Below are 24,595 nucleotides of genomic sequence, written 5' to 3' on the forward strand. Positions count from 1 at the left end.
ATAGAGACAATTTTGGTTTAAAGATAATTGATATATATGTACGTCGTGAACAATTCAGATATTATGAATTTCACCGGCAGATTGCTATATAAAGAAGGCTACCAAGTATTTTTGTTTAGTCTGCAATACTAAAGATAACAATTTATAATATAGTGCCTGCCTTTGTACTTAGAAAATTAGACATGTCGTAACATTGTGTTAGTTTACATCCTTTGTTTATATATATATATATATATAACCTTATTTCATAACAAAGGGAGTAAATGATTGTTCTGTTTTATATGACAAGGTAAACAGTAATGAATTGATTTATTTCCGTGTAGTCTTGTTAATTTTATTTTATTTTAAATATCTATGCCAGTCGCGTCACTCACTGTAATAATTTCCTGTTCATTCTGCCATCGTTTCTGACGATTTAGTAATGAAATGGGCAAAATATAGAATGAACAGAATTTTTTTTATTATAATTGGGTGTAAAAGAATAAAGAAAAAAAAATTGGAAATAAAAGAATAATTTAAAGATATTCACCATACATTCACAGTTTATACCAACAAATAAAGTGTTTGTTCTACATGGTTCACTTGCATTTATCTGTTTCTGAATAAAATATTGTTTACAAAAAAAATAAAATGAAGTGTTAACAATTAAGTCAAATATATGATAATTTATACCACTGGTGTTAAACTGATCATCGTAATTGCAGTTACGGTGATTCAAACATGGAGGACCCAAAAAAGGTAAAATCTTCTTTTTGTAATTTCTCCATGTACATGCGTTGTTTTAAAGAATTACTCAGCCGCTAGGTTGCAATGCACATGTCATTTTAAGTGCGTACGGAAGCGCGTGTAATATTATCTTCAGTATCACCAGAAGGGCGCATGTAATCCGATCACTGAATCAAATTGAAAACAAAATGTGTTGAGGTGACACGCATAAACAAATAGTGACATGCTCATTGTATTTGCCGGACAAATAGCAATTGCCATAATTAAAAGCCTTCTCATACCAGATAATTTCTTTATGCTTATGTTTATCTGATAAAATATAATCATGCAACACTGTGTCTATATTTACTTACCACTTTCTTCAGGTTCCATAATTGCTTTCGAATAGACAAATACCAAAAGTTTACATTAATAACTGTAATTCATCTTATCTAATTACATTGTATAAAATGCATAGTCGTGGTGATTCATTTAAGTGAACCATGTACAAAAAAAGGAAACGAGATTCACAGGAAAATAAGATACCGTGACCTAAAGCATATATTTACTTGAAAACGAACGTAACTTAAACATTACTAGAACACACCCGCGAAATCGCGGGAATCCAGAGCGTAGTTTAAAGTATGTAAAGTGTTGTTGGAAGAATTTTGTAAAATATTGAATGATTGGAGAATTTCAGCAAAAGTATCATAAGTCATAGGTAATTGGGGACAGAAAAATGGTTTTTTTTTTTATCCCTCCTCCTTTATTTCCAAAATTCCCAAATTTTGGTTTTCTATCTATTTCAATATGAACATACATTTAGTATGTTATGAACATTTATGTAAGGAGCCTGTAATTCAGTGGTTGTCGTTTGTTTATGGGTTACATACTTGTTTTTCGTTCATTTTTTAAACACAAATAAGGCCACTAGTTTGCTCGTTTGAATTGTTTTACATTGTTATATCGGGGCCTTTTAAAGCTGAGTATGCGGTATGGGCTTTGCTCGTTGTTGAAGGCCGTACGGTGACCTATAGTTGTTAATTTCTGTGTCATGTTGGTCTCTTGTGGAGAGTTGTCAACATGGCAATCATACCACATCTTCTTTTTTTTTATAATCAATAAATTTTGTAAAAGATTTAATGACTGGAGAATTTCAGAAAAGGTATCAAAGGTTCACATGAATAATTTATCTGTATATCATGAACATTCATTACTGAGTTCATTACTATATAAATAAAGTGTATTTATTTTCAATTCTAAGTTTTCTAATCGATCCATGGTGGTCATAGATATAGTATACAGACCCTTAATAAACTCTGTGACCGCCGTGGATAGTAAACTTGAAAATGATAGCAGATAGAATTCTGGACAATATCCGGATGCCTTTTTCTCGTTTTTCTCCCAAAATAACTCAATCTGAATAGTCATATAAATGGATGACAAATGCGACTATGCACTGTACCTATAGGACACAGAGGCGTGTTGATTAATTTATTGTGGAAAGAAAATGAGGTGTTCTCGTTTAATAGTATAGATAGTTTTAATCTATTAATTATGTGGGAACATGAAAACTGTTTGCCTCTCCTTAAGCTTGGCATCATGATGAAAATTTACCGTTAATTATGACTTGTAAAATAAGTTGATGTTTTCTAAAAATTGTTAATTTGTGTAACTACGTTTTTTGATTGAGTTAAGTCATTCCATTTGACATTTTATAGTGTGTCTTTCTATGTTGTGATGTTATACTATTGTTTCCGAAAAGGGAGAAGGTTTGGTAACCTTAAAACGTTTAATCACGCTGCAGTTGTTTGCACCTGTCCTTAGACAATAATCTGACAGATGATATTTCACATAGATAATGTTGATTTGTGGAGTTATTACCCCAAAACTGAAAACAAGCCATCCTTTCCCGTCTGGATTTCAACATGTTAGCAGAAGCAAGTAATCCTATGGTTGCCAACACAAATAAATTCTGTCTTGTGGGTTATCACGTCATTTGTTCAATGTTACTGTTTATTGTTTTTATCTCAACTAGATATATAAATAATTCAAAGGTTATAATAGGATAATGATAATTTTGACAAGACACAAATAATTAACTCTGCACACACAGGTCCCACAAAGTGACTATTATATTCTAATGAGAGCCATATGTTTTTGAGTCAACGCTTTTTAATGTTAATATTCAATTATGCATAGGTAAAAAGGCCAGTAGTGACTTGTGAAAGGCCCAAGAGAATACCAGCCGAGTCCTCAATAATTTTACAGACTATTTTTAGTATATATAAGACAAAGTCACTGAATAGGCTTGGCACAGAAACGCTCGACAAACCCTGGCTATTTACTAGCTTTTAGGCCTAGTACTTATGCATTTTATAGTTATTCTGTATAAATTTCTGTTTGTACTTGTTTTTAAATTTTAATTTTGCATCAAATTAGAACTATAAATTGAAGGAACAACAAACACGACTTCCTCCGCCTAATGCTTAGACTTGCACTTCGAATTTGACAAACAAGATCATCTAAGTACCAGAATCTTTGACACAAGAAACGATTTTGATTTTGAAATCACCTTGTTTTTGTGTTACATATCTGTTTTTCGTTCATTTTTTTATTTAAATAAGGCCGTTTGTTTTTCGTTTGAATTGTTTTACATTGTCATATCGGGGTCTTTTATAGCTGACTATGCGGTATGGGCTTTGCTCATTGTTGAAGGCCGTACGGTGACCTATAGTTGTTATTGTCTGTGTCATGTTGGTCTCTTGTGGACAGTTGTCTCATTGGCAATCATACCACATCTTCGTTTTTATATTAGTCTTGTTTGTAGCAATATACCAACTTCACCTGTATATATATTTCCCAAATTGTTCGGTATTCCAAGGCTAGCTGACTCAGACTTTGTAGAACGTCACCAGTGTATGAGCAGAATGTTGATGAACCAGGTGTATGTCAAAAATGTCTTGTCCTTTCCGGAAAAATGTTCATCGGAAGAAACCAAGACCTTGTTGATAGATATTCCGTATCAACTTCACAAATAATGGACGATGGATTTGAAATATAGATTTTGGTTACTGACAATGTGTATCATCTAAAGATCGTCTTATAGTATTCAATCATTTATCTTTTTGAATGTAACTTTTACTGTTAAGTGTTTTTATTGTGATATACATTTGACGTGGCTCAGTACTTCCCGTCATTGTTCTATAGTTATTTATTGTATTCTTGTCTTTCGTTCAATTTCTGAAGGACTCTTTGTTTCTCTTAAATGACAGATCTGTTGTGGGTTTTTTTTTTTTTTGGTAGTATTTAAAACTATGACAAGATGTTGACTGCTGTACCCCTATTTTGACCTATTGTGTTTGTATAAAAAAAAAAGAGCGATGTGGTATGATTTCCAAAGAGACATCCCTCCACAAGACACCAAATGACATTACTGTTTTCATTGTTGGTTTTACATGCATACGTCCGTGTCATGTAGGTCTGAATAATTACTGCTAAGATATTCATCATTAACTGCATGCAATATTCAGTAATGCTGCTATAGCATTCTCACTGCTTAGATATTCAGCATTTACTACATACAATATTCAGCCGCCAAAACGTTCCTAATATGCATAATTTACTCTTTAAAGATCCGTTTCCAGTCGCCTTCTCGATCAACCCGTGTAACATTTACCTCCAGTATCCCATATAAATTAATGATATAGATGATTTACGGCAAAATAAATAGTCTAAAAATCTTCTTAACTTTTGAAATGCAAAAATCAGGCAGCCACGAAACTGTATTCTTGATCTATTTCATTATCTTTATTAACAAGAATACACATGTTATCCATGCCATTAGCTACCAAGACTCGACTAAAAGTACCATATGATGCATATCCTTTTTCTTTCTTGTGCTAACGTAAGGTTTGTACGATCTGGACATCTGGTAGTAGATGACACATTCAGTAATGGCGAAATTTGTATTTTCCACCATTTGAAACTTTTGTACTGGTTTAGTAATTGAGTCATTACATACATTATAGATGGCCATTATATAGAATAGCTTACAAAGATTGGAAACCAGTGCATATATCTTGGTAACTCCAAAATCGATAAGTAACAACATTAAAGGCCTTTCCGCTTTACCAAAAAACTAAATTGAACCCATTTTTTTCCTTGCGATCGCTGCCAAGTGTTTGAATTTTATTTGAAAAAAAAGCACACAAAATAAGTATGTGAAAATCATGATGCACATAAAATTAAATAAGGAGAATACGTTGAACGTGAAATAAAAACGGTGATAACGTTTTTGAAAATAACCCTTTTACCACCCTCATATAAGTTTGCATTAATTCCTTATCGGCGAATGTTACCAAATTAGGAAACCTGGAAATTAAATGTTACTCAATTAGTATACTGAAGCTCTAGACTGGTTCAGGATCGCAATATGCATTATGTTACACATATGCCAATATAATTTGCTTGAAATTATATCATAACATCTTCCTGAGCTTTGAAAGGATTTTTTTTTTGCATGAGGACAGACACAAATCCCTGTTTTTATTTAACATTTGTTCCGGCCTTTTTCCCATAAGATTATTGACATCTGATATGACGTGTTTTCTGAGAGCAAGTATAGACAAAAACTGGTCTGTTAAACTTTTGATACATTCTTTAGGATACAAAAAAGTGGTGTATTTAACAGTCAATCCTTCATCAATTGGCAGAAACTTTTCTAAACTCTTTTTGGTACTTCAACATGAATATGCAGTATTGTCTTGTCTATCTTTATTGTAGTTGTAGTCATCTGTAACATGCGAATTCTCATAGATACTAGCAATCTAAATATATGTTAAGATGCAGTTCACTTACAAGTACATTTATGTGAAAATATTTTAAAATTTACTCACACACAAATTAAAACCAATGGAAAGGACTAATCTAATAGAGCTGAAAAACAAGAAAACATAATTCGTCAATCCATTTTTTTTAACGTAGGCTTAATCAAAGTTACTTGTTTTTTTGTTGTCTAGTCATTGGCATTTCAAAAAGAAACATATCTTTTTCCCACTCTCTGGTATCTGAAAAGTCATTATCCTTTAAGAAAAACACATTATACAAATTACCCGAGACTTGACTTGCATCATGCAAATCTACGGTAGTATATGAAAAATGTCAAATCTCCATATTTTTTTGGTTAAAATCAATTAAACCGTCTTGGAAGACTTGCATTTACAAGTACCATGCAGATGTCTATTGTATTGTTCCAAACTACCACATCTTCTAAATTTATGTCCAAGGAGAATTACATTTTTCTATAAATATAATACACAACTATTAAGTTGTAACATACCACAGAATTGCCAAAAGTTCTATCATCAACATCATAATTGTGAATAACAATGAATTCTTTCATCATTTGCCTGATAAAAAATTACTTTTATGTCTGTTGGTTGACTGTTAACACTATCATCTTGTAACTGTATCTAATTTATACCAATAAGAAGACTAGTCTGATACATTGTTAACACTTTCCTGTTAATCACGTTATAATAACAAATTTAGCTAAATGTCAATAGCATTGGTATAATTAAAAAAAATACTTAAAATTGTAAGAGTCCAATACGGAAACCTGAGTTACAAGTGATGGTAGGAAAATGGGTGATAGTAGAGAAAATGGGTGATAGTAGAGAAAATGGGTGATAGTAGAGAAAATGGGTGACTCATACTATGTTAGACTCATTCTATGTTAAACTTTACATGTAACAGTTTCCCCGGAGGTCATAAATGAAAATAAACATAGAATCATTGAGTCATTTAAAACTTTTTCCAATATGGGGAATGTCATGCATTGAAACTTTTCATTTTCAAGTATGCACCAGTTTGGCAACACCCATAGTTTTTAGATGCAAAAGTAACCATGCTTTTCCTCTGATTAACAGCTTGTCCTCATGTCTTTCATTTGTATAAGTATGATATGAACATTTCCCCACACATAATTATGGTTTAAAATTCAACACCCAAATAATTTTGTAGCCGTCATGCAGTTATTATAAGACTATAACGATGATTCTGTAAAACAAATTTGAATTTTTTCTGCATTGTATCTTGTCTAATACTTGTTCATGTAGTCTACAGGAGCATGATTTATTAAATAGAGGTTAGCGTTGAAGGTAAAATCTACCCTGAACCACATATTAATAAGCCCTTGTTGTTAGACAAGTTGGATGTGCATGTAACAGTTTCCCCGGAGGGCATAAATGAAAATAAACATAGAATCAATGAGTCATTTAAAACTTTTTCCAATATGGGGAATGTCATGCATTGAAACTTTTCATTTTCAAGTATGCACCAGTTTGGCAACACCCATAGTTTTTAGATGCAAAAGTAACCATGCTTTTCCTCTGATTAACAGCTTGTCCTCATGTCTTTCATTTGTATAAGTATGATATGAACATTTCCCCACACATAATTATGGTTTAAAATTCAAGACCCAAATAATTTTGTAGCCGTCATGCAGTTATTATAAGACTATAACGATGATTCTGTAAAACCAATTTGAATTTTTTCTGCATTGTATCTTGTCTAATACTTGTTCATGTAGTCTACAGGAGCTTGATTTATTAAATAGAGGTTAGCGTTGAAGGTAAAATCTACCCTGAACCACATATTAATAAGCCCTTGTTGTTAGACAAGTTGGATGTGCTTGGATTAAATCGTTTGCACATATTTCATATGTGTCACAATTTGAATCATTAAGGCTTTGAATTAAAGAAATATTTTTTTTGCAGAAATATGCACATTCATTTTCTTATTTCCTGTCTACTAAGTCCAAAATTTAGAACTTTTGATTACATGAGAAGGACTCCAATATGCTGACTTCAGAACCATTTTGATATTTTTAAAATAACCCAGTACCGGGACCTCGTGACAGCGTTTATATAAAAAAAGAAGATGTGGTATGATTGCCAATGAGACAACTCTTTTATATGGCTATCAGCTGCTAATATCTGGAACGTACTACTGGGAAGCAGGATATACTGTAGCCAACTTTGGGCATGTTTCAAGAATAGATGACAACGAGTTGTTGCTTTCTGACATGGAAAAACCGTAACCAGTCGACAAGTATAATAGTTTAACCAAATGATGTAAAATTGAGCCCTGGAGACCAACTTTTATCCTGCAAATGCTATTCAATCACAGTAACCAAATTGGGACATGTTTCTCAAACGGATGACCATAGGTTGTTTTTTACTATGAGCATACATATACTATAATAATAGTAAATTTTATTTGTTATTTACTACCAATTACAAGTTTCCTACGACGTACTATGGTCACTGTATATTATATACTAGAGAATATATATGTGATCGTGACGGTGAAAAGAGTAAATGAATTGAAAAAGCAAACACACATTATTTATCAAGTTTATAGTACATTTTTTATGTATGTTCAAATTATACAGAAAAAACACTAAAACAATTGATATTAACGGGGAGAATAACCGGACTTTGGAAAAAAGGGGAGGTAAAAAAAATTGTCCTGTCCCCAAGCACTTATTACCATTGATACTTTTTCTCAAATTCTCCGGTCATAAAATCTTTCTACAACAGTTTACATGCTTTTTACCTCTTTCTAAATGCCCGAAATTTGGAAGGAGTGTTTAAGTTTCATTAACTGTATACCACCATTACACCGATCCTACTTCAAGTTACACTATCAGTCAAAGCTTTACATGGACTTGTCTTTAGAACCGCGATAAGAAATATCATAAGACACAAGACGTACGCATAAGATTATATATTCATATATCTAAGTACTTGTATGAGGACATGTTGTACTACATTTTGATATGTTTATTTGGTATGTCACCTTTATTTCTTTTTAATTTACTAAGATGAATTGGTAAAAATGTTTGTAGACTTTGGCAGTATATTTAGACTACTTTATAGTATGACTAAAACTTTTTGTTTTATTGATAAATGTATTGATCAAATAAATAAAAGAACATAAAGGTATATTAATATCGTCGTCTTAAAGTTAATAGTCTAGTAGAAAAGCATAGCGACATAAGTAAGAGTGCGTGATAGGGGTCAAGTCATAATACAGCTGGTTAATCAAAATACATAATTGATCGAAAGTCAAGAAGGTTGGTGGTTTCGGGTACTACGAATTCTTTCATCAAATTACAAACTGACCGATATAGAATGCGTTAACTTTTTAAATGTGGTGTACTCTTTAATTTAACAAAGTTTTTTTTAATACAGATTATGTACCTACATATCACTGAAGATATTCGATACAGTATCGACTTTCTATTCCCCGAAATCTTGTATGCTGTTTATAAAAAGATGTTGTATGATTGCAAATGAGAAAACTTTCCACAAGATACCACATGACACAGAAACTAACTATTGGTCACTGTACGGCCTTTATTTATATACAAAGCCAGCTATATCATGTATAAAAGGCCTTGCATTATAAATTTGTTACACTAAAACAACAACCACTAAATAACCGGCTCCTGACCCGGGACAGGTCCATAATAATTAAGCGAGATGAAACTAGACCAAAACAACAGCCCTCCCCTTAACATGGGACAGTAGAGTAACAGTACTAAAAAAAATGAAATCAGTTGAAAAAAGCATAATTCATCCGATGAATACCAAGATATAAACATCTAACAAAAGTACAGAGGACGTGGCAGTGTACTTATATATCACCACGAAAAACGACAAAACGTACAGATCTGAGAGCATTTGAAGTTACTTACAGCTAGTTCAAAGCCAATGGCAAGCAACTTATACAAACTCACTCATCACTTAGACAAAAAGAAGTACATACCTAACATCTAACGAATTTAATGTAAATACATCAGTAACAGTCAGACTAAACATGATTATTTTATCGAGAGGAATGATATTTTACCCGGATCGTTTCTCAATTTCTGGGCTTGGTTAACTATATCTCCGTAAATAAAGGATTTGCTATCCCGTTTTCTTCAGGAATATCTAATTTTAAAACCAAATCTTAACATATATGGAAGAATTTAATAAGGTTTTAAGTAATTTGGAGTATCAAAATTTACCAACACTAGGTGGCTGTTGAATATTGTAGTGTAAAAATGTTTTGTCTTTCGAACTGAACATAACAAGGTCAAATCAGGCCAATATATCAAATGCCGTATTCACAGGTAGCGTAATTTATTTGTTATACGTTACTATATGTAGCCTCCTGAATTGTACTTTGTTATTATGTTTGTAGAAATAGAGTGATGTCTATTGCCGATTTCTGTATGTTTGTTATTCAAATGTGTTTAGGCAGCAACCATTTGATTTTCTGGGGGGGGGGGGGGAGGGGGTTGGCTATGGGTTTTTTTTCTGGACAACTTTTTTTTCGCGACAATTCGAAAACAATTTTTTTCTTTCACTTTTAGCATTACATATAGTGTCAGCTGAGGGTGAAACAAACAATGTTTGTTTCTCAGAATCAAAAACAAATTATTTTTTTCTCCAAAAACTGGAAACAAACTTTTTTTTCCAAAAAAAACAATAGCCCCCCCCCCCCCCCCCCGAGAAAATCAAATGGTTGCTGCCTTACACTGTACTGTTTCTCAGTAACCTATTTTGGTCTGTAACAAGCAACGACTTTTGAATTTTTAATATACTGAGGCTTTTCTACCTCAGGAATAGATTATCTTAGCTGTATTTGCAAACCTTATAGGAATTTTGGTCCTCTATGCTCTTCAACTTTGTACTTTATTTGGTCTTTTTAACTTTTTAAATTCGAGCATCACTGATGAGTCTTTTGTAGACGAAACTCGCTTATGGCATAAATACACAATTAAATCCTGGAATCGATGATAGGTTTATTCATATCTAATTTTAATATCCATATTTTTTTTCTCTTCAGACGCAGTTGTTTTTAGCACCTATAATCACCCTATAATCTTAAATCTTGGATAACCTGTAGTTTGAATGGACACAAAACTACGTGAATATAAAGCAGACTATCAACTACATTTAGCCAAATATGAAACTTTCTTTGACTTTAATTTTACTTCAGTGTGAGTCGGCACGTCTACCTGTAACAATTTTTCCTCACAGGCATAAATTGCTAAATTTGGAGAGCACGTTTTCTTATTAAAAAAAGTTATTGAACGCCTGCAAAGCTGTTATGCATTTCAGCAGCGCCTTCGTAAATAGTATATTTATCTCTAATTGATACAATATCCCCGGGATTGTATTTCCTTGATAGAGGGCTGCTGCTCACAAGGGAGCTATTAAATCAAGATTTCCAAATGGTGAAGTTTAAATCATTCTTTCGTTAATTTTACGGGCACCATCACTAGTTGGTTGACCGTTAATCTGAATATCTGTTTCACAGATGATCATTGATTCTGCCTCTTTACAGACAAATTGTACGTTACTATACAATTTTAAAATAATATACAATAAAATTGAGAATGGAAATGGGGAATGTGCCAAAGAGACAACAACCCGACCATAGAAAAAAAACAACAGCAGAAGGTCACCAACAGGTCTTCAATGTAGCGAGAAATTCCCGCACCCGGAGGCGTCCTTCAACTGGCCCCTGAACAAATATATACTAGTTCAGTGATAATGAACGCCATACTAATTTCCAAATTGTACACAAGAAACTAAAATTAAAATGATACAAGACTTACAAAGGCCAGAGGCTCCTGATTTGGGACAGGCGCAAAAATGCGGCGGGGTTAAACATGTTTGTGAGATCTCAACCCTCCCCCTATACCTCTAGCCAATGTAGAAAAGTAAACGCATAACAATACGCACATTAAAATTCAGTTCAAGTTAAACTGACTGAAAGATTATGATTTCATCATATGAACATCACTGATTATTTTTGTAGCGTGTTCCTTCCAGAGTGTTGTTTGCCAATGTAGAAACGGTTGGATTCATCATAGTACATCATGTTATTACTTCAGCGATAATACAAAGAACTGGGATACTGCTTCTGTACGTTACTTATTTGAAATTAACTAATATACTTGGGAATGTAGATTCTACATGAAACATTAGTAATTATACTGCACAAAATGCTCATTTGGGCAACGATTTTGTCACTTTAGTGAAGCAAAATAAATTTTGAAAATGGAAATGGGGAATGTAACAAATAGAAAACTACCAAACCGAAGAGCAAACAAAAAACCCAACCCAAGGCTACCAATAGGTCTTCAACACAGCAAGAAAGTCAAGCACCCAGAGATTGACTTCAGCTGACTACTTTACTAAAATGTCTACTTGTTGAGTTAAAATGGACGTCACACTTAACTTTTAAACATATACCACTTAAAATTATTATATTCAATCAACAATCAGTTATACAATCTGGTATTGTCATCATATGTAGGTTTTTAAGAGATTTCGCTGGTCAAAATGGTTATTCACAGAAAAAGACAATGCAGGTAATCTGTTGCTTATAAAATGACATGTGGTTTAACTTTTGTTCCAACTTTTTATCTTTTGATACTTTAAAGTACCAAGAGTATTTAATAAGCTTTATAGAATTGTTTTTCCTGTGTCATATGACACAATGTTTTGGACTCGAACATCTAAATTGGTTCGGATAGTTGTCAATTGGACTTGTGAAACATTACATCGTAAACAAGTATTTTTATCGATGTCAATGTTATCACTCCTGAGTATTTTGAGTAATGATATAAATAGTATTATTGTCTTCATTATTTTTGTATATCTTGCAGGCTTCATGTCAGGCTCATCATGCAGAACTTGTTGTCATAGAGACGGCGGACGAAAATGCGTTCATATATTCTATCATGACTAAACTCGGAGGTTAGCAATTTAACACTACATACATTTCATACTGTACATAACTACAATGAAACAGTTTCCTTCAATTATAAAAAAATGACGCAACAAAAATATTCAATTCCAAGTTAAAAGCGGAGAGTCCATAACACACACCCACTGATTTTATTTCAAATGTAATTTTTGTACGTCACAACGTTTCAATATAAAGTGCCTTGTTCTTTGTTGTCTTAAATCTTTGTGCAAACATACGATAAGAATATTAAGAGTCAATCACATTTTTTTACTGTATAGGTGAGGGTTGGTAGAAAAGTAAATAAAGACAAACATATATAAATATTTGCATAGAAGAAACAATTTTGAAAATTGTATGTCGGTTCCGAACCGTATTGTGTATTTTGACGATACGCGTATGGTCATGACCATATGCAATATATTCATATGCATCATGCCGGTAATTACTAGGATTAATTGAAAATCTGTTTTCTCTGTAAAATGAATAAGGTGTGACAGAAAAAGCGTCATTAATCACGAGTTTTTAGAATTTAAGTAACAATTTTCACTTGTATATTAATTTTTAATCATTGTTACATTATTAATAGATTAAAGTGAAAGTTCAAATGATGAAGAAAATGTTTACACGGTCATTATCGTTTTTTTTTCTTTTTCTGAACAACTTCTGTTAATAAATTATAGAAATATTTAAGGAAATGTGTAGCGAAAAGTTAAATGCGTTACTCATTAGCAGTGGTGTATTGAGCCCTCATTTTTATTGTTCTTACTTTTTTTTAAAGTATGGCTGTACGATTAGTTTTTGCAATGTGTTCTTGTTACCATTGAAAATAAGAGAATATGGTCAGCATGCATACACGAATGACATTGCATGATCGTGTTAAAAGGGAAAACACATTTCTTCTTTAAAAATAAGCTATAAACACCAGGGAAATGAAACTAGAGGCTTTAAAGAGCCTGTGTCGCTCACCTTGGTCTATTGCATATCTAAAAAAGGACACAGATGGATTCATGAGAAACTTGTGTTTTGGTGATGGTTATGTGTTTGTAGATCTTACTTTACTGAAAATTCTTGCTGCTTACAATTATCTCCATCTATAATGAGCTTGGTCCAGTAGTTACAGTGGAAAATTTACAAAATTTATGAAAATTGTTAAAAATTTACAAAAAAGGGCAATAACTCCTTAAGAGGTCAATTGACCATTTTGGTCGTGCTGACTTATTTCTAGGTCTTACTTTTCTGTACATTATTGCTGTTTACAGTTTATCTCTATCTTTAATAATATTCAAGATAATAACCAAAAGCTGCAAATTTTTCTTAAAATTACCAATTCAAAGGCAGCAACCCAAAAACGCGTTTCTTAAATGGTCCGAAAATTTCAGGGCATTTAGATCTTGACATAATGAACAATTTTATCCTGTCAGATTTGTTCAAAATGCTTTGGTTTCAGCGATATGAGGCAAAAACGGTATATTACACTATGTACTAGTTTTAGTCATGTCGGCCATCTTGGTTTGCGAGCAGAGTCATCGGACTCAATTTTGAAAATAGATACCCGTATAATGATTGTGGACAAGTTTCATTAAATTTGTCGTAGTCCTTTCAGAGAAGATTTTTGTAAAAGATTAGAAAAATTTACGATAAATTGTAAAAAAATTGACTATTTACGCAAATAACTCCTTTAGGGATCAACTGACCATTTTGGTCATGTCTACTTATTTGTAGATCTTTTTTTGCTGAACGTTATTGCTGTTTACAGTTTATCTCTATCTATAAGAGAGATAAAAGATACAAGAGGGACAATCAAACTCATAAATCGAAAATAAACAGACGACGCCTGGCTAAAAATGAAAGAAGACAAAACAGACAAACAATAGAACACATGACACAACATAGAAAACTAAAGAATAATCAACACGAACCCCACCAAAAACTAGGGGTGATCTCAGGTGCTCTGGAAGGGTAAGCAGATCCTGCTCCACATGTAGCATTCGTATATACAATAATAATTAAGATAATACCCCAAAACGGCAAAATTTTCTTAAAATTACCAATTCAGGGGCAGCAACCCAACAACGGGTTGTCCCATTTATCTGAAAATTAAATTTCAGGGCAGATAGATCTTGACCTTAAAGACAAATTTTATCCCATGTCAGATTTCCTCTAAATGCTTTGGTTTCAGAGATATAAGCCAAAATCTACATTTAACCCCTATGTTCTATTTTAAGCCATGACGGCCATCTTGATTGGTTGACCCGGCCACCGGACACATTCTTCGTAGTTTCAGAGGAAAAGATTTTTGTAAAAGTTAACGACGACGCACGCCAAGTGATGAGACATGCTCACTTGGCCCTTTGAGCCAGGTGATCTAAAAAAATTCCACGCCCCTAGAAGCCCGTGGAAAACTATTAGCTTAATTAAAGTAAAATAAACAGCTGCGCCATGAGCGCATGATACGCCCGACGTCTTGTGTGGAAGTTTTATGCAATAATCATAAATAGTTTCTGAGAAAGTTTTAAGCAATTACCATTTATTGCTTTTGAGACACGGGGGGACATGTGAAACGGCACCCTGGTTTTTTTTTACAAAATTTTGAATCAAACCAACAAGTATACAGATCTTTAGATTAATATAACAAAGAAGTGTGTACAGTTTCAAGCAATAATCATAAATTGTTTTTGAGAAACGACGCTACATGTAAAAAAAAACCTCCCCTTTTTTTTACAAAATACTCAATAACTCAAAAATAAAATTTTGAGTCATTACCAAAAAGTATACAGATCTTTAGATTAATAAAACAAAGAAGTGTGTAAAGTTTTAAGCAATAATCATAAATCGTTTTTGAGATACGGCACGACATGTAAAAATCCCCTCCCCCTTTTTTACAAAATACTCTAAGCTCAAAAATGAAATTTTGAATTATCACCAAAAAGTATACAGTTCTTAAGATTAATATAACAAAGAAGTGTGTAAAGTTTTAAGCAATAATCATAAATCGTTTTTGAGATACGGCGCGACATGTAAAAAACCCTCCCCTTTTTTACAAAATACTAAATAACTCACAAATGAAATTTTGAATCATCACCAAAAAGTATACAGAAATTAAGATTAATATAACTAAGAAGTGTGTAAAGTTTTAAGCAATATTCGAGAATCGTTTTTGAGATACGGTGCGACATGTGAAAAAAACACACCCCTGTTTTAGATACAAAGTGCCGTAACTCAAAAAGTTTATATCTTATTTTCACCAAAAAGTATACAGATCATTTGACCATCATAAAAACAACTATATCAAGTTTCATGAAATTTAGATAAGTCGTTCTCAAGTTACGGTGCGACATGTTTACGCCGGACAGACGGACAGACGGACGGACGGACGGACACCGGACATTTGTATACCATAATACGTCCCGTCAAAATTTTGACGGGCGTATAACAAATTAACGAAAAACAACTGTATTTAATACCAGTGTAATAAAATCGTAATAAGCATTTTCAATATTTCCTGCCGTACAGGGTATTTTTGGTTGGATGGAACAGATGAATATTCTGAGGGACAATGGGAATGGGCTTCAACTGGTTATGCCTTGGATTATTCAAACTGGTATCCAGGAGAACCTAATAATGATGGAGACGAGGACTGTCTGGTGACGGGCGGAAACTATAAAACATTATGGAATGATGACAAATGCGGGAATCATTACAAATTTATTTGCGAGAAAAAGTAGGTAGATATATATTTTAATTGATTTGAATTTATATAGCTGTGTATATATGTCTCTGATTGCCTTTTATTAAATAATTGAAAAACTGAATGCACCTTAAAAAAATCTAAACTTTCAGCGTTGTTGACAAAAAGGTGGCATAAAAAAAATTCATTGAAATAGTTTTTGATTAAGTCACCTTTGCATTATTTTTTTTTATATCTTGAATATTTTGTTTTTGTGTCGTTTAGCTATTTATGAATGTAATACGAGTTTTACTTAATATCTTTTTTAAAACATTATCATTATAATATACCATCATAATGTATAAGAAAACTAGAACATAGGTTCAGAAAATGTTAGTCCGTTATATATCCAAATACAATTCTGAAATTAATTTTTCTTGCACTTTTTAAAACTAATTGGTCAAAGTAATATATTTTTAAAAATCTTTTTTTATTGAATAAATTAATACAATACCATGTAAGCGCAAATACTTAATATGTTTGACTTTGTTCGTCTCTTTCAGGTTGGAGAATACAATCGTGGGATAACGAATGAACAAATATAACAGAGAATTAAACAACAGTGGTTAATCTGTGTTAATTAATTCTCGTACCCAGAATTAACACAAATGCACGCATGTTCCATAGTACGATGGAAAAGATAGGAAAGTTTGATTAAAATTCGACAAAATCAACTGAAATGAATACAACAGGATGGCATATAATTGTTTTTTCTTGTTTTAACATTCGAATGATATCTACTGATTATATACAATTACATTTACCCCTTAGGTGAAATAGTAAAAAATAAGCTATGCAATGTGAACTAATTTCTATAAGAAGTTAGCAACATCCTTTAACTTTACGTTCTGCTATATATATGATGTTCTCTCACTAAAAAATACAAAATTTGGTGACTATGTTGAACAAATTCCCATCGAACTAAAGATAAAAGATACTATAGATACAGTTAAATCTGCCTCATATCTTCACTTACGTCGGTTTGAAAACAAAACTTTACGACAAAAGAGATGATTTCAGCTTCCCAGTTGTGAACTTCCATATCTATGCAGCAACATTCAATCAGTGCTTGCAAACGGAGCGTAAATCTCCACAATTTTTCTTTTGATATTGTGCATGTGTGATATAGAAAAGAGGGACGAAAGATACCAGAGGGGTAGTCAAACTCATAGATTGAAAATAAACTGACAACGCCATGTCTAAAAAATTAAAAGACAAACAGACAATTAAAAGTACACCATAAACAATATAGAACACTAAAGACTGAGCAACACGAACCCCAGGTTCGCCGGAAGAGTAAGCAAATCCTGCTCCACATGTGGCACCCTTCGTGTTGCTCATGTTATTATAAACCCAGTAAATAGTCTAATTCGGTAGGTCACATTCATGAGAATGGAACGGGATTATGTTACGCCGTCAGAAACATATCCGATATCATCTGTGAAACGGTTATTCCATAGGGTTTGCCTCCAAGTTTACTTTGCTTCAACTTTAAGTGACTGCAAACATACTGAAATATCATAGAAAATATAAAACAGACGAATCCCAACACGTCTAGATGGTTATTTATTTTCCACATTAGTTAGTTTTACCAATAATAAATAAGTTCCTTGGCAATCCAATACGAAGCCTAAAGGCGGGTTCAAATAGAAAGATTTGGAACGGTGACTTTATAATCAGCAAGACTTTATCAATTGACAATACGAATATTTAAGATTTAGGCTAAAACTCAGACGTTTGTACTTAAATTCAGTCACGGACCCGCGATGTGTATTCTTTACTATGATATCTCATTAAAAGGACCTGTTAGAGATTATTTTTTTCATTTTAGATTATATCGAATATATCACACATTATGAATTTTAGAGAGTCAATATGGCGGATAAATTCATAGTGACAATATTGTTTATTTGATGGTAACATAAACCAATGATACATACAAAATCCTTATGTTATAAGGGTTGTGAACTAGCAAAACATTGCCACATGTTTATATTTCTACGAACAAAGGCAGACACTTTATTATTATTTGTCGTTCGTTAACATTATTCTGAATAAAACAATTTTGCAAAATATGCATGTTTTTAACATCAGATTCTTGCAATCTATCGATCCCTAACTGCAGGATAAATTCATAATATTTGAAAGTTATATCAATTAATTTAAAACAAACATTATCTCTTGTACTATCAAAGATTAACTTGAACGTGCTAACTATATAAGAATGATAAGAACTATATACTGTGAAGAAGCACGCATAAGGATCATATGTACACGAATCTAAGGCTATGTATAAAGACATGCTGCGTAACATTTTGATATGTTTATTTGGTATGTCACACTAATTTCCTTTACTTAGTATATTCAGTAAAATTGTTCGTAATTTATGTATAATGATATCAGTAAGCACAACAATTTATATGTTTCTATATGATACTGTATGAAATATAATCCTATAAATCATATTCTTTGTTTATAAATTATTTATTGATCATCAAACTTAATCATTCGAGAGTCGGTTAATTCAAAAACAAAGATTATGTCCAGCTTAAAGTTTATATAGTTTATAAGAAAGAACATAGCGACAGAAGAGAACATTACACAGGTTAATAATCTACAAAGACAGATAAAAGAACACTATAACACGTAATTCAGATGATAAACAACGTCAGTACTTATAATATATATCTACTATTTTTTTTTTTAAATCTGATGAATATTGTGAATTGCTTCCTACATGTCCTAATGAACTAGCCGTGTCTGTTGTTTCTTTAATTTCAAGTTCTAGAAGATATGTAACGTTGTTTCTTTAATTGCAAGTTCTAGAAGTTATATAACAAGTAATCATAGAACCCAATTAAAAAAATAAAATCAGAAGAATTTGGATTGGAAAGAACATCATAAATATACCTGAATGTGCAATCAGATTATCTCACTTCTTCGATCTTCTTGGTTTTGACATATGGAAAAAGGAACTCTGACTCAATCGTCGGGGAGATGCACACAGTTCCTCCTCATATGAATGCCGAGAATTTTGTTGACGAGTGTACCTAAATTTATCACATATGTTGTCCAGAAGAAACATATATCTTTGATCACTATATACATGATTAACAAAATATATGTGTGGTATCCCAAAGTAATAATAAGTAGTTTCACCATTAATCTGAAGACTGTCTTTGATTGCTGATAATGTTAATGTTGATAATTTAAAAAGACCCTACTATTTAACTTTTGTGCAAGGAAACTTCTGAATTTCAGGTATCAAATACGGCGATTAACATCCACTCCTTCATTTTTGGTTGAAATTCCCAAAGAAAATAGAACACACATATTTCCCCCTTCGTAAGTGTTCTGGGGTATATGTTTAGACCACTACTCACATGACACCAAATAAATCAGATATTAACCATTGTAAGCACAGTACGACTGACAACAATGAGCATAGTCAGCCATAAAAGGCTCAGTGATGACAAATGCAATACAATTCAAACGAGAAAACCAACGGCATAATTAATGTACAAAATTTAATATCAATCAGTGTACTTAAATTTGACTTAGAATATGCATTATTTTGCAGCTTGTTTCCAAAACATTGTTTGTCAGTGTCAAAACGGTTGGATTCATAATTCTACATCATGTTATTACTTCAGCGATAATACGAAGACCTGGGATACTTCTTCTGTAGGTTAATTACTAATTCATCTGATACACTTGGAAATGTAGCAATTTTACTGTACAAAATGGACATTTTGCCAACGACTTGGTGTCTTAAGTGATGAAGGCCGGAAATGTTTAAGTATAAAAAATTGTATACAAACTGTGAAAAGCTTATACAAAAGCTTTGTTTAAGTGTACGTATACTAACAGAAATCAGATTTTCCTTACACTTTTATATGGTTATCGAATATCTATGTTTCGGTAATCAATAAAAACATTCAACAGTTATTAAAATTGAGGTTATATGCTTTGAGTTTTATGAACAATGTTTTAAGTTATTTTGGAATTTAGTAAACATTTTATTTTACACATCATGATTGAAAACAGAATCAAATGCCACAAAACATAAGCGAACCTGTCTGTAGCTATGATTATAAGACGAATAAAAACAATTATCTTTTATCTTTGCTCGAACATTTGAAACCTTTAATACTTCTAAGGTAGGTATTGCAAGGTTAGATACTATTATTTTATTTTTCCTTTTTATAAATGAGCGTCAGGGACGAGACGATATTAAACGCGCGTCTGGTGTACACCATTTCATCCTGATATCTAGGTTGAGTTTGTGTCGCATGTCTTACACATACATATATTGTCTCTTTTATATGATAATGTTTAATTGTTAGGATAACGCAAGTGAGTATTTTTGTCCGTAATTTTTTTTTATAACATTCAATATAATAATAAGTATTATCGTTAACAGTGTTATCGTATATTTTAAAGGCTTCTTGCCAGGCACATCATGCTGAACTTGCTGTCATAGAGACAAATGAAGAAAATACGTTCATATGGTCTGAAATGACTAAACTTGGAGGTGGGTAGCTTCATGATGTACACATTACTTAAGGTAGATCATAAGTAAATATTTTTTGAGACAGAATTTTCTTATACTTAGCCAGAATGAAGATTTTAATATGCTCTTTTCAAATATATAATAAAAAGGAGGGGTCACCGTGCTATTTTTCAAGCTATGAGTCGTTGAAAATTGCCTAAATTTGGTTAGATTGTTCATGGGAAAACACATTTGTGTGCATAAAAAAAAATCTATGAGATAGAATTTTGAAAAAAATTGTGAAAAGATAGGTTTTGTAATATGTTTTAAGAAAATAAAAAGAAAAAATGGTGTCACCGAACTTGTTTTCTTGCTACAAGTAAAAAGAAAAAAATTCCCTATCTGTCCAGTATAAATTTTTTACTAAAAGAGTTATCTTCCCTTAAATGGCTCGTTTGAAAAAAATGATTCTAAAAGCAAGAAAAATTATATTTGTTTAAATATTTTGGATTATACAATAAATTGCCAAGTTTTCTTTATATTATTAAACAGTCTAACCAATAAATTGCTAATCTGTCTTCAAATTTGCAGATTTAGGCAAATAACTAGACCGATTTTTTACTGTGATTGTTCAATCCAAGATGGCGGTATACCATGAATCTACCTTAACAACCAATTATTAAATCCATCCCTATGGACAACTTATAATTAAATTTAAATTATGTTTGTCAAACATATTGCCTTTTTAGGGAAACCAAACTTTTGTTATAATTATGGTAAAAAAAATGTTTGTCATAGAAATAAAACGTGTATAATGATTTTACTTCAACAAAAACTCTCCATAATTGAGTACTTCGACTTTTCTATTGTCGTCTTATTTTCTGGTTGTCATAAATCTTTGTAAAGACAGGAACAGTGTAAAGCGTTATATAAAAACCGAATAACAAACAGATATTTTCAAATGAATTGTATCTGGTAAACGTTTTAACACTACATAAAAGACGAAAAGCATCCATTTTTGCATAGAACATGTGGATTTTGAAATATATTTAAAGTATGACTTTATATATAAACTCATCATGGATACCAAGATCAAAATTTTATATTTACGCCAGACGCGCGTTTTGTCTTAAAAAGACTCATCAGTGACGCTCGAAGAAAAAAATGTTTAAAAGGCCAAATAGAGTACAAACCTGAAGAGCATTGAAGACCAAAAATTCCTAAAAGTTTTGCCAAATACAGCTAAGGTTATCTATTTTTCAGGTAGAAAAGCCTTATTTTTTTCAAAAAACTCAAAGTTTTGTTAACAGTTAATTTATAATTATGAACATATCATTGAGGACTCAAGTCAACACAGAACTTCTGACTACTGGGCTAGTGATACCCTCGAGGAAATAAATCTCTACCAGCAGTGGCATCGACCCTGTTTGTGGCAAATAAACTCATCATAGATACCAGGATCACAATTTAATATTTATTTTTGAGTTTAATTATTATCTGTTGCTTGGACTTGTGTCATGTTAGATTTCCAGTTGTACATTTTATTTAAGTATATTTTCGCTTAAATTTTATTTAAGATATATCTTTTTTATTGACAATTGAAATAAAAAAAATGGTTGGGGTGAAAGTATCAGGATTTTCAAGAACATCACAGAAAACTTGATTTTGTCTTCTTCAACCCAACCATTTCTTATACTTAAACTTTATAATGATAACAAACAATCGAGCTTCAATGATAATGTTTGTGAATCAATAATTTTCATGTAGCGTTTCTGACTGATTTAAAACGAAATCAAAGCGGTAATAAGAAGTTGATTGAGATAAATATTACCTATTCAATATTGTTTGAAATTACAAAGCAAATAAACTCATAATAAATACCAGGATTGAAATTTTCAAATTGCGCCAGACGCGCGTTTCGTCTACAAAAGACTCATCAGTGACGCTCAAATAAAAAAAATAGTTAAAAGGCAGAATAAAATAATATATACATATACATATTAGAATAAACGAAATCTTCTTGATTTAAAGCTTTTTATATGACTGCTAATATCTTGTTCTAGCTACAAAAAGGTTAATATGATGGATTATTTCAAAGCACGAATCTTCTCTAAACTTCAATAAAAAAACCTTGAAGTTTGCATTATAGAAATTGAAAAAAAAATGTATTACTAGTATCAACAGTATAAAACACTAATATTAGGAATCAGAATTTTGATTGGAATTAATATTGCTACATGTTTAAATATTCTCTGCTGTTTAGGATTTTTCTGGTTGGATGGAACAGATGAATTTTCTGAAGGACAATGGGAATGGGCATCAACTGGCGAACCATTAGATTATTCAAACTGGTTTCCAGGAGAACCTAATAATAGTAATGGTCAAGAAGACTGTCTGCTGACAGGTGGAGTCTACAAAACATTCTGGAATGATTCACCTTGCTCGAACCAGATCAAATATATTTGTGAGAAAAAGTAAGAATATGTACCTTTGATTTGTATTTAAACAAGATGCTCAAGTGGTAAGTTTTCCAAATAATAAGATTAGAACGTCGGTTTTTCTGTTTGAATTGTTTCACACAGTCATTTTGATGCCCTTTATATTTTGCTAATCGGTGTGAGCCAAGGCTCCGTTTTGAAGGCCTTAATTTGATCTATAATTGTTAACTTACAATGCATTGTAAGTTGGATGTAGAGGTGTCTCATTGGCCCTTAAACCACATCTTCTTATATATATATTAACCCCACCAAATTATCAGTTTGACTGACTCTTGAGCTCTGATTCAGTCAATGACGTCGGCTTTGAATAATTTGACCTTTTGACATGCCCGTATATTCAAATATAAAATATGTATAGTGTATAGTGTAGTTGTCTTAATTATTACGCCGGCTGTCTGTGTCTGATCGGAAAACGTATATCTCCTTATCTAAATATTTCATTAAGGTATTTAACGGAACCAAATGCAATAAAAACAAATGTTGAGACAATTTTTAAAAGTTGATATGCAATATTTATCGTAAACATATTAAACAGACTAACCAAAACAAAATTAAACTGACTATATTGACACCTGTAGCAGATAGACATGTTTTTTACTCGATGACATCAATATTGCCCACATCGACATCTTAAATAAAGACGTTTGTCTATTTCAACTCGATGCTATTGATATCGTCGATATCGAAATCTCTAATACAGGAACCAGGAGAAACAATTGCCTATATGAATAATATGAAAGATAGACACATGGAATACTTTTGTCTTTATTGATAAACATTTAGTTTTATAAGGTGTCGATATCGAAACTGATAAGTTACATATTAAAACCGATAGGACGTTGTCGATATCAAAACAACATCATATTTTGAACATATCTTATATATTCAATTATAATGTATTTTACGGTGTTTGATTTTTTTTAATCTGGTTTACAAATCATCTTTTTTTATTCTGTTGCAGGTTAGAGAATCCAGTCGTTGGATAACATTGATGTACTATAAATCTGGAAGCGATATACTTTTAGAATTGTAATAAATGACAAACTCGTTAGTATTTTCAGTGTTAAAAAGTAAACTTATTGTCTCTTGATTACTCTTAATGTATAAGTGAGAAGGGAATGTGTCAAAGAGACAACAACCCGACAAATGCAGAAAACAGGCAAATACCACCAATGGGTTTTCAACACACCCATACAATTCCGTATCCGGTTCCTTAATTATCAATTGCCTTAATAAAGGCACTTACCTTATATTTACAGTCATGGTAAAATATTCGATATGCTATGCTTTGTGTTTGTTCTTATAGTGATATCAGCTATTTATGAACCTTGCATATACCTCATGAGCCAATATAAG

At 32.0% G+C, this 24,595-nt stretch overlaps 2 protein-coding genes across 2 annotated transcripts; both read left to right on the forward strand.

Annotated features, from left to right (window-relative positions):
• Positions 1-8,434: 8,434 nt before the first annotated feature.
• LOC143052665 (perlucin-like protein) lies at positions 8,435-16,814 on the forward strand. The gene is made up of 5 exons (XM_076225741.1): positions 8,435-8,559; positions 11,587-11,693; positions 12,440-12,530; positions 16,036-16,243; positions 16,753-16,814. Exons 1-5 carry the CDS (start codon positions 8,529-8,531, stop codon positions 16,775-16,777), a joined length of 462 nt encoding a protein of 153 aa, XP_076081856.1. The 5' UTR covers positions 8,435-8,528; the 3' UTR covers positions 16,778-16,814.
• A 1,626-nt stretch (positions 16,815-18,440) lies between these two features.
• On the forward strand, positions 18,441-24,298 carry LOC143052664 (perlucin-like). Its single transcript, XM_076225739.1, has 5 exons — positions 18,441-18,580; positions 19,830-19,933; positions 20,693-20,783; positions 23,005-23,215; positions 24,201-24,298. The coding sequence occupies exons 1-5, from the start codon at positions 18,538-18,540 to the stop codon at positions 24,223-24,225; spliced, it is 474 nt and encodes a 157-aa protein (XP_076081854.1). The 5' UTR covers positions 18,441-18,537; the 3' UTR covers positions 24,226-24,298.
• The last annotated feature ends 297 nt before the right edge of the window (positions 24,299-24,595 follow it).

The sequence above is a fragment of the Mytilus galloprovincialis genome, chromosome 11, assembly GCF_965363235.1.
Source record: "Mytilus galloprovincialis chromosome 11, xbMytGall1.hap1.1, whole genome shotgun sequence".
Lineage (NCBI taxonomy): Eukaryota > Metazoa > Mollusca > Bivalvia > Mytilida > Mytilidae > Mytilus > Mytilus galloprovincialis.

Excerpts from the sequence above, each read along its gene's own strand:
- LOC143052665 (XM_076225741.1), top strand. The coding sequence starts at position 8,529 with ATGTTGTACTACATTTTGATATGTTTATTTG. Across the intron at positions 8,560-11,586 it reads CATTTTGATATGTTTATTTG|CGTGTTCCTTCCAGAGTGTT; the intron begins GTATGTCACCTT and ends TTATTTTTGTAG. Across the intron at positions 11,694-12,439 it reads AGAACTGGGATACTGCTTCT|GCTTCATGTCAGGCTCATCA; the intron begins GTACGTTACTTA and ends TATATCTTGCAG.
- LOC143052664 (XM_076225739.1), top strand. The coding sequence starts at position 18,538 with ATGTATAAAGACATGCTGCGTAACATTTTGATATGTTTATTTG. Across the intron at positions 19,934-20,692 it reads AGACCTGGGATACTTCTTCT|GCTTCTTGCCAGGCACATCA; the intron begins GTAGGTTAATTA and ends TATATTTTAAAG. Across the intron at positions 20,784-23,004 it reads TGAAATGACTAAACTTGGAG|GATTTTTCTGGTTGGATGGA; the intron begins GTGGGTAGCTTC and ends TCTGCTGTTTAG.